This window comes from Echinococcus granulosus (assembly GCF_000524195.1).
Source record: "Echinococcus granulosus chromosome Unknown EG_S00187, whole genome shotgun sequence".
In the NCBI taxonomy this organism is placed as follows: domain Eukaryota; kingdom Metazoa; phylum Platyhelminthes; class Cestoda; order Cyclophyllidea; family Taeniidae; genus Echinococcus; species Echinococcus granulosus.
This window is the reverse complement of record NW_020170567.1, coordinates 75,357-86,489: the sequence shown is the minus strand read 5'-3', so window position 1 is coordinate 86,489 and position 11,133 is coordinate 75,357. Positions and strand designations below refer to the sequence as shown.

General features: G+C 43.4%; 1 protein-coding gene across 1 annotated transcript in view; it reads right to left on the bottom strand. All coding sequences in view use genetic code 11, as the record gives it.

Annotated features, from left to right (window-relative positions):
- The window catches only part of EGR_10071 (DnaJ subfamily C member protein), a gene marked incomplete at both ends in the record, with an annotated part of 50,605 nt that overhangs the window by 8,689 nt on the left and 30,783 nt on the right, over positions 1-11,133 (bottom strand). Inside the window, 11 exons of the mRNA XM_024499320.1 lie at positions 745-930; positions 2,143-2,366; positions 2,977-3,191; positions 4,367-4,485; positions 4,558-4,759; positions 4,841-4,989; positions 6,019-6,210; positions 6,985-7,530; positions 8,102-8,332; positions 9,181-9,496; positions 10,318-10,808. Coding sequence (XP_024346270.1) covers positions 745-930; positions 2,143-2,366; positions 2,977-3,191; positions 4,367-4,485; positions 4,558-4,759; positions 4,841-4,989; positions 6,019-6,210; positions 6,985-7,530; positions 8,102-8,332; positions 9,181-9,496; positions 10,318-10,808 — 2,871 coding nt within the window. The remainder of the gene's footprint in view (positions 1-744; positions 931-2,142; positions 2,367-2,976; positions 3,192-4,366; positions 4,486-4,557; positions 4,760-4,840; positions 4,990-6,018; positions 6,211-6,984; positions 7,531-8,101; positions 8,333-9,180; positions 9,497-10,317; positions 10,809-11,133) is intronic.

The following is an 11,133-nucleotide window of genomic DNA, read 5'->3' as shown; positions in this document are numbered from 1 at the left end:
CGCTTCCTTTCGCATGCAGCTTGCACGGCTCAAGGGAATAGGTGGTCAAAAAGTCATCGCGAAAATGTTGGTTCTCCCAGCTCTTATCATCGTAGACTCCACTACTTTATTAGCGTCTTTCAGAGGAGCCTACAACAAGGCACGCTCGTGACGCGCCAAAGACTAAATTGTTGTTATTCACAGCTGTTGAGGGCATAATAGACACGACGTAAAGGTGATTAAAAAATAACAGTGAGTACCCCAAAAAGTCGACAGAAAAATGAAGACCTGTAGATTAAAATGATGCATTTCACTGGGATTAACAGATGATATACTCGAAAATAACCACCTCTAATGATCTCTCGTTCCTCCACAAATGCATTTTGTCTAACGAGGGAAATGTGTGATCAGAAAGCTCAAATCAAAATTCACAGATATGCAGTGCTACTACCAATTGGAATAAAAAGTCTTATCACTTCCAATGCAAACCCATTACTTCGCATCGAATCGCCACCTTCATTTCTGTCGCACGCCGATGAGCCAGCAAGCGGTTTAGATACATTAACAACTGCCAAAAGTTTCAATCCTCCAAACGGCAGCAGAAGTGTTTGGTAACAGCTGAGTGTAAAGGACAAAGTTCGAAACAAGACAAAAAACAACCACGAAATCCAAAAAAGGTGAAAAGAGACCGGACAAATCACAACCAATGTCAAGGCTTCAGTGCCTTTAAACTGAGGAACAATGTAACTATGCCTTAAAACTTACTTTGTAGTAAAGAAGGCGAATTATCTCGCGTACAATCTGTGGTATCTCACAAATGCACTCCCTCGAAGCGGAGAATTTTGTCGAGACGGTGAAGAACCCAGTCACGTGGCAGCAGACATTCGTTGCAAGCGAATTGTTCAAGTTGTTGTCTAGCGATAACAATGCAGAGCATCGCTCAAATGCATCCTGGAGATAGAGTACAACAATCGGTTAGTGACTTGACTCAGTTGCCAAGTTCGATGACAGCAAAGTAACGAGAACTTTCTCCTTCAAAATCACAAACAATTGAAGATTTGGAAACATAAGTTCTGCATGGGATGAACCATGATGCATTCCAGCGCAGATATCGGTCCAAAATAGAGTAACAAGTCAGCAGACTATTTAACTTGTTATAAAGACTTAACTACAGGGAACCTCCAGTCCTCACGATTCAACTATCACGCTCTAAGTCACCCACCTCTTCCGCAATTTGATAAACAAACCTACTTCTCGTCCAGTGTGTCCACTTTCACCCCTCAGGGACAATTCGAGAACTACAATGGTGTCGGCAGTAAGAAAGTTCACTCTAAAGAAACATTAATCCCCATTTTGGCAGCTTATCGCCACATCTGCGCGTCTCGGAAAGAAGGTAATCGGTACAAGCGACCGAGTTTAGGGGAACTCTCAACGGAGGGGTTATCACAATTGAGTCGAATTTGGAATATAGGACAATCTCGAGCTCTATAGAATGGCCAAGAAACGAAGCGCAATGATGCTTGAACGAGTCAAAATCGCCTCCCAATTAAAATTTGGCTTAGGTACAAGCATAGCTCCGAGAAACCACATTGCACTGTTCGTCATGATGGATATTGTTGCTTTTAGAAGACCTTTAGTCCTGTGAATAGAGCCAGGCATGCGAAATTCGCCCTACCGTGGTAAATGATTCCCGCCAAAGGAGTTCACACAACTATAGCTAAGATCAAAAATCTTCTTGTGGTGACTAAAAATCGCTGTATGATTTCTTTTCCTGCCCCACAAACACTGCCAGTTGTGATAACCGAAACAGAAGAGTGATACCCAAGGCAATGCACATAGGAAGGGAGGGAAGGAAGGGGCTACGCTTATTTCGATGTCAAATATGACCTCCACGACCATGGAATGAGGTACTGTCACTAGCCCTCTAGCTCTTTTATACAAATAGATAATTAAATTACTATATGATTGCCACATCTTTTGGTGCTCGCAAAGTTAACTCAGGCATAAATCCGAAAGACTATAAAACGGTGACAGCATAAATTACGTGGGCAGTTTGTCTGCCAGAAACAGACAATCTAAAGGAACCGAAAGCTCATTAAAATCAAGCCACATACACACGAAAATGCTACAAAAATCACATAAATATCAGCGACTAAAAACAACCTGAAGGGTTTTGAGACCACCCTCGCGTCTCAACTCCTCAGCGTTGAGCGCACTAGTGGTAACGGTTTCGTAGGCGAGTTCAGTAGAAGAAGAAAGGAGTTCGGTAGCGTTGTTACCATTGGAGGCAGTGTCGAGACCCTTTTGGAAGAGCGCCTCGTCCTCCACCTCCATGCGAATGGTACGGATAAGGGCAGGGTAGCCAGCGTACTTGTGAGGGGCGAGCTCTAGGCAGGGGATGAATGGGGACCGAAATGATCAGCCGACTGAGACAGTGACAAGGCTTATCAAATGGTAGGTGGACAACTGATGAGCCAAAGCAAGATCGGATTAGCTGACTAGGCGACGAATCGGTTGCTAGGTTATTTAAACCAACCGACTGATTGAAAGACCTAAATTCGGATAACTGGATCTGCTGGCCAATAAATTTCCCGACAGATAAAATTACTGAATGACAAATTAATCAACACGACAGTATCAAAGTTGACCAAGGAGTTCTTCGGTCAACGATTTATTCGATGAGGAAGGGGATTAATCAACATACCAATAAAAAAACTAAGCGATTACTCAACAAGTTGCTGGATGTAAAGAAGATCTAACAGCTCCTTCAATCAACTCATTATAATGGATAAAGAAATCAGAGTCTATCGATAGCCCAACCATCTACTACATAACCCACATACCGGATAATCATTGAAGAGACTGACAGTAAAGTACTAGGCTACCATATACTTAAAATATAATCATCTTAACCAACAATACAATAGAATAGCTTAAAGAATGAACAAATAACCGTTCAATATACGGATTTAACAACCGACAAACCAGTCAACCAACCTTTTCGATAGCGTGAGTAGAGGATGCTCTGAGCTCGAATGAGAAGCTGAATGTGTCGACGATTTGGCCCATCGGAATGAAGTCCACGCTCACAGAGAAAGTTGTACGCCGCTTTGACAGCCTGGAATTTCGCCTGACCATTCGGATTCTTGTCCGGGTGATATTTCATCGACAGTTGGTAGTAGGCTCGACGAATACTTGACTCTTGGTTTGATCTAAGAGCAGAAGGGAAGCATAGAAATTATAGTAAAATTTTCAAGACCAGTGGAGCTTACCCCATGATTAATTCTTTTATTAAATGCAAACACATCCATGCCTGTTCCTTCCTTCCATCCGTATTTATTCACATTTAAACCTTACATTCACCCATTATTCTAATGTTTATGCACAACTAAACCGCAGAACATTCTAGTCCTTCCTTAGCAAGCCTACCCCTCTATTCCTGAAAGCTTTACCTACCAATTCATCTGTTCACCCATCCATTCACCCCTATTCTTTTCTGCCTACTTGCCTTCTATCCATTCGCTCCCTCATTCGTCCTTTAATTTGCCAAGTAGCTATTGGTCCATCTACCAGATCGTTCAGACATCTCACATCCATCCATTAATTTATCCGGCCTAGATCCATCAATGCATCTTTTAGGCATACGCACGTTCACCCGAAAATATCCAATCCTGATACTGCATATAAACCTTCTGCCCATGCATCCATCAATTCACTCAGAACCACATCAGATCCGTCCGTTGATCCATGCATCAATGATTCCTTAATTCACCCTTGGTCTTTTCCCCTTACTATCTATTTAACGTGCTTCAACCCTTAGCTACACCTCTCAAAAGCCTTTTCTGAAGCTAAAAAGAAAACCAGTGAAGTTCAAACAAGACGCACTGCTATTGCCAACTGAAATTGGGGACCTCCGCAATGTCATTCATTTAAGTCACATTCCGTTTTGCAGGTGATTTGGTGGTTTCAGTGAATCCACCGCTATCAACACTACTGTTTTGGGTGTTGATGTGGTGATAGGCACGTAGATGAATACCGAAAAGGATCCACGGAACATGACAGAGGGTCTGAAACCTTCAATCTACTGCGTTTGAACTTCCACATCTGTTATGTTCAAAACTCTAACATGAAACCACCTGTCCATGGTATTGACTCTGAACTCTCCTGTTCAATTACAATAGAGGAGTTTCCAGATTAGTAAGTCTTACTAATAACCGAGTATAATCGACAGCAGTAATTCTGAAATGAGTCGACTGCCACTTCAATGATTGAATGGCAGTAAATGCACTACAACTGCTGTTTCAAAACTTGATGGAGAGCTTTCAAAAGATCAGACTGCTGACGCCTACCCAACCACCCTTATTTCTAGCCCTTCCAACCGACTTACTCATTCAATTGGCCAGCTTCCAAACCCAATTCTCGCAATGAATCCTCATAAGTGATCCTCGAAGGTTTCTTCTCCGTCTCCACTCGCCAAAAAGCCAAAATGTCTCGTAATAGGGCTATCTAAAAGTGAAAGAACAAAGAATACTAGACCGGTATCGCAAGCTAACTTACCTGATAATAAGATAAACTCACTGGATCTTTAACTGGCCAGTCAGGAAAGCGCGAGGTGTCACAGAAATGTCGAAGGTAGTAGCGATTACAGAAGAGTTCACCTTCTAGTTGGGCATAGATAATTCGTGGAATGCCGATGTGGTGGTAGATGGAGCGCACATTACTCTTCAGTCGAGGAGTAAAGTCAGCAAGATGGGCAGCTATCCGTGATATCATGAAGCGCCTGTGAATGGCAGGAATGAACCCAGAAGGAACAACTACCACGGGGTTTAAATTGGATCAAAAAGTACCAGGGATAACTCACCGCATTTCCTGATTCCAGATAGCTTCGGGAGTGTCGAAATCCCCCAAAAAAATTTCAGCAAACTTCTCGGGTGGATGATTGTCCAAGAAGGCTATCATGGCTTCAGGGAGAATTTTGCTCAGAACTGACGGTAATCCCGTCTCTGAGGTCTAAAATTAGGCATTGCACGCGTTCAAGTTCTTGGTCTTTCCATCAAGTTACCCATCATCGCTATCTTTCATCCACCTATCAATTTATTCACTCATCCACCCCAAATTTGTTTACTGTAAATTCAGTCACCCATGACCTTCTTACCTTGGCTATATTTTCAACAATGGCCAACCTTTGGCTCTGTGTTCGCAATGAAACCTCCTACATAATATGGCTTGTCTATTGGACTAAGCACAGATTCCTGACAGTTGCTTCTTAATAGTGCCATCAAATGATCCAAAAACGTTTTCAAAGAAAGATGCTATTCATCAGGTCTAGTGCCTCCCATGGAATGTCATAACTAGGAAATCAATGGATTACAATTAGACAGCTCAAAGTTTTGAAGGATAGCGACCAAACAACTCAATAGATCCCAACATCATCAATTAGAGAAAGAAGCAGGTTACGCAATGCTTCTTCATCTGTCCCATGTTCCATTCACTCACTCATTCAACCATTTATAAGATCAACCCTGAACCTTCCAAAAGCACATCAGTTTATTCATGGATCCCTTGATCCATCTATCCATCCATCCAAGATTCCTATTGTATGTTAGACGTCAATGTGCCTGCAGTTCAACGCACTCCAAATGACTTCTCCTAGCCCTCTATTCAATCCCATTCGTCCAAGAGTAGGAATTCCGTCAGAATCCACACGAGATGCATTTCCACTGTTGAATCCAGTGCTTTATTTATTCATTAAGCAACTCATTTTTAACTACTGCCAAAAGTAATAGGAAAGAAGAGCTGGGATCCATAAATCAAACTGAGATTATTAAATTGAGACAAATGGACGATCCAGGGCAGCTTTAAAACACTATTGAGAAAAGGAAGAAAGGATATTTAAGAAGTGATTCCTTTGCTGAGAGGACAGTTTGCAAGTCCAGATTAAAAGTCTGGAACTTTTGATGAGTCATAAAACCTCAGTGAACAGACAAAACAGGAACTTCAGAGGTGGTAGAAACAAAAAGTAGGGGAGAGGTGACTTACCTCCTCCGCTTGCAGAAGATGCGTGGCTTTGAGAAAGCGAACAATAGGAAGGACGTTGCTCCCGGTGTACATAAGAATGAAGAAGAAAACACCGGTCAAGTAGATTCGTGGAAGACAGGGATTCTGATCGACTACATGAAGCAAAAGACTGGCGACGCGTTCCACTAGGGGTGGATCGAAAGTAAGGAGAAGCTGAAGATGGAGAAAGGTAAAAAAATCTCCTAAATGGAGCCGTGTGTTGATGGCGACTATATTATCATCTCGATACATAAAGAGCCCTTGCACCTATACTACCTTCGTTCATTCACTCAACCATCCCTTAATCAACACAACTATCTGTTCTCCCAGCCGCTCGTGGATGCATCAATTCATACATTCCAGGTGTATCCCGAATGGACCCAACCATTGAAGATTTTAACCATTCATCCGTCATATCCTCTCTCCATCTGTTTTACTTGGCTATAACCCCTCTTTTCGTCCACACATTCATCAGTTGACATGACTATTCATTCGTTCAGCTAACCATTTACCCATCGATCCACCAATTCAACTGTATATCCTTCCATACATTTACCAAACTAAACATTTACCTATCCGTCCTTCCACCCCATTTAGCCATCAAATCAGCACACCAGTTGTGTGCAGGAAACCCTCATCCACAAATCGAAGCATTGCTCCTTTCGTGCATCAATCCATTTATCCATTCGCCTATGCAATCAGTTTTTAATTTGTCCATCATTCCATCAACGCAAGCATTAATTCATCCATTAATTAATCAAATCGTTCATTCATGAACCCGCTTATCTACGTACTCAACTATTCTATCTCTTACACATTAATCTGACTGCCCTTGATCCACCCAAGTAGTAAACGCTACATTCACTCAGCCATCCATTCATCAGTTTTATTTTCCCCTCCTCCGGTACCCTATTCTCCTTTTCAGAGGTAAAGTACCAACCGACTAACCTGGACAATATGCGGCAAGTTAAATGGACTCGAAATTGCTCGTCTTGGTCTCGGGAGGGGTCGAATAATGCCTCCTGTCGTCTCGTCCCTAGAAGCACTCCTCTCACACAGTCTTTTTAGCACCTCCACACATCGAATCGCCAGCGCCGTATGGTCTAGGAGCGCCCCCTGACTGACTCCCAACTTAGTAGTCAGGTCGTCTTCTTCAGTTCTCCCTTCCGCCCCCAACTCATTCATATCTCCTCCTCCCTCCGCATCTTCACCGAAGAGCAGTCGCGGCACAGACCATCGAAGTTGTGTGACCCGGTTGGCCGGCATCCAGCCTAGAGTGGAAGCTAAAGGAGTTTTCGTGGTTACAGTGGTGCCGGTAGTTGTAGCACCGAACGGGGCGAAATCGGAGGTGGAATTTGAACCGAAGGCCTCCTTCTCATCTTCCTCAGTGCCCACGAAGACACCTTCTATGCGACAGCGAGGCTGACTGTCCAGACCCTGAGCGAAAACGTAGGTATTGCTGGCGAGATTGCCATCGGAGAGCTTTTGGCGAATCTAAGGCGAAATCAAGATAATGAATGAGATTTGGATAGTCTGTCCTGCTATGTTCGAAAACTACTGGTTTGGTGGTTGCAAAACCTTTCAATATACATATTATTGGCCTAATTCGTGCCCGGTCGAAATCCAGATTCTTCGGCTACCGCACTGCATTTGACACCCCGGTTTTCTTATCTGAGCCCAAGGGCCGAAATAGGCGACACATCACCAACTTTTTAATAACTACACCAGATTGTGCTGTAAACAGATTATCTTAGTTCAAACTGATAGAATAGTAGCTGGTATGTTTTAGTCCAAAAGTAATAAGACGTTTTTAGCTTTTAAAATGCTGATAAATACGTGGTAATACGAATTAATGGCAACCAATTTTATGATAGAACAATAAGGCATCTGAGCCATGGTAACGAAGGTACCGAGTTGTGCTCAAAACAAATAGCCTATACCACGATGCTTGAAACCGTTGAACAATTATGCAACTGGTAATTGACGTGTTCGGGCTATTGATTGGTTATAACATCATTCACCATGGAGTCTATTAATCATTTGGATGTAAATATGGAGGACGGACTTCGGTAAAGGTGAAAGGTCCCTCAGAGGTGCGCGGCTCGGTGGTGCGCCAGTACCACCACTCGCGTTGCGTCGCTCCGCCACCTTCCACTGCCTCCGGATTGTCGGCGTCACCTTTAAGCACGTTCGTTGCCGTGGGGACAGGTGCACGTGCAGTGTGGAGGTGCGAGAGGCACGCGAGGTCGGTTACCACACGCACACCATCAGCTTCGAGGAATTCGTCCGCGTTGTACTGAAAGAGAAATGGGGGGAAGAGTCGATCAGTCAGTCATTGATTCTGACGCCTAAATTATTCTATGGATATTTTAACCACTCGTATAAGTAACGCTTTCGCTAATTGCGTCACTTCATATCTAACCATCGCCCCTTCTTCCGCTGTCAAGTGCCTCGGAGTTTTGAAATCCAAGTTTTAAAAAGAAGTTAAATTCATTTACAAAGGAGGCAGAAAACGTCTTTAATATTCATGCGTCAGTAAAATTCCTCGAATTAGTGGTTGCCTTTCAACGATTTCTAAAATTGACTTCCACTTCCTCTAGTAAGCGTTCCCAACACCTGAAATTTAACCTTAGAATAAGTAAAGAGCGATACACAGATGACGAGCGGAAGTTCGTATTCCTAATTATGATTATAATTCTGTCTAAAGTCAAGTGTGTGTCGAGAGCGGAAGGGATTTAACCAAATTGGTCGATGGAACTACGACTCTCAAAATCTCGACTTTCAGGTGGATAGAGAAATCAGAAAGTCCGAGATTCAAAATGATGAAATAATGGGAATTCCAATGCTGGAAGACGTATTGTTGAAATCATAGAAAAGGGAATTGGTAATTGACTTTCATTACTCATAATTACTCTTTCGGCCACAGTCAGGTGTCGTTAAGTTCTCAAATCTGACTTTGAAAAGCGTGCGGAAGATTCCACGACCGATTTGGCGGTGGAACTTTTAAACCCGTAGATCTCAACCTCTAAAACATCGATAGGGAAAAAGACAAACAGCCAGCCAGGCAAATCATTTCAACAAGCAAACTGCTTTATCTGCTTCTTGAAGAAATAGACATTCAGACACTGATAGACGAAAGAATACCTTATCAATCACTAATTTCTCCAATAATGTAATAAGACAGTCTCTTTCTGCAGCCGATGGCGTTCTATCCATAAGATGCACTAGGAGAGGAATATCGGAAACCGCTCCGATTTCCGCGTAGCACCTTCCATAGACAATTGTCATCGCGTTCAAGCAGAGGCATCGCATTGAAAGTAAATGATTTCCACGTCTGCCACGGCCGCGTTTCCCACGTGGAATCCTTCCACCACCACCACCACCAAGTGAAGAATTCATCGATCCCAGTGCCGCGGTGTACTGCAGGTAGCGTCGGAAGAGCTCGCTGAAGAATTCCCGACTAAGGAGGAAGAGGTGGAGAACCAAGCTTATTGCAAATTGAACATTTAGCTATTTAGAGAGCATTCAGTCTTCGTCTGATCTGCTTGTGGCTACAAATTCCCAGCCCTTCTATAAAAGTTAGTAACGGTAAAACTTTCTTCCATAATAGGGTTTCCTCAGTTATGGCTCGAAGAGTCTGATGCAGATGGTCAGAGGACTCTCAAAGCCATGTCCACCTTTAACAGTCACACCAAACCACGTTATCTGCAATAAGGTAACAAACGAAGCGACACCAGGCCTTAACAATCCGAAAGTGGCCGTTATGGAGCTGGCAAAGAATAGCTGACACAAGATGCCTGACCTTTGAAGAAATTAACGACTGGACAACATTAAGAGAGGAACAAAGTGGTAGGGAGGAAAGAATATTGAATTCTGCATTTACTAAATGCCTCTAATTGTAGGCAAATGGCCCTCATACGAGCAGCGATTAATACATGAAATGCGTCCGCTTAAAGTAATACAAAGCCAGTGGGCCCTCGTGATGAAGTTCACAATGAAAACACAAATCGAAGTGACAAACCAAGAACGACGAGGTGGACCAATACCGTTGGGATCAAAGATAGTCTCATCGTGACTAGAGAAAATCCTGCATAAAATGACCAACATTCCTAGCTCGTAAATAGTTCTCACGGTAACGATAGGCAATGTAGAATGATCACAGGGAGCACTGAGGACATGTCAACATCCTAACGTCATTACATTCTGCCCATGCACAAAATCTCATAGATCTTGAGTATGTTAAAAATTTTCTGATTTAGCAAATAATCTCGTCCAACGTACCTATTCTTAATTCTTGAAAGACCTAGCGTCGAAGCACCGTGATCAGCATCATCAGACGCGGAAGCTAGACGCTTATCCTCTTCCAAAAGAAGACGGAGGAAGTAGTTCCCGACACGAGGTTCAGCAGCCAGGCTGTGATAGCGAACTCGAAATTCCGCATGATTCCACGAGACCTCGTTTACGTGGGTCAGTAGACGCGAGACCTGCCGTTCAAGTGAACTAGTCGGTATCGTGGAGGAAGTAGACTTGGAAGAGCTGCCAACATTGCCATCAGATGTGACTGTGGAGTCACTGTCATCTTCGCCGCTTTCATGGGCTTCTAAAGCAACATCAGCTGCTTCTGCCTCCTCCAACGTTTCCATTTCACTGTAATCTGCTCCAGAGGCACCTTCACCGTCCTCATTTTCAAGACGAGAATGGGAGAAGAAGCTGCATTCACGACAGTATTCACCTACTTCTTTTTCAATGGCATCCTTCAATTCGTCACGGGTCTGGCAGAAGTTAAAAAGAAAAGGGAAATTGCGAACAAAATCAGGTGGGAAATATACTGAGAACGCGTTTCTGCACAGTTCAAAATCTGCATAAAAAATAACGGGATCGCATCGTCTCATCCTGTGCCATAAATTTCAGCTAGAACCGCAATTCTTGCATTCTCACAGGGAAAGAAATTTAGGGAGAAGAAAACTACATTCGGCTTCAGAAGAGTCTCCTGTTGCGAAACTCGTACACCCACCACGGCGTTTAACCAACACCTGCAACGCGGTTTCCCAATCGTTGTCGCTACTACGTTGCCGATCCCCACTTCTGGGCACACTC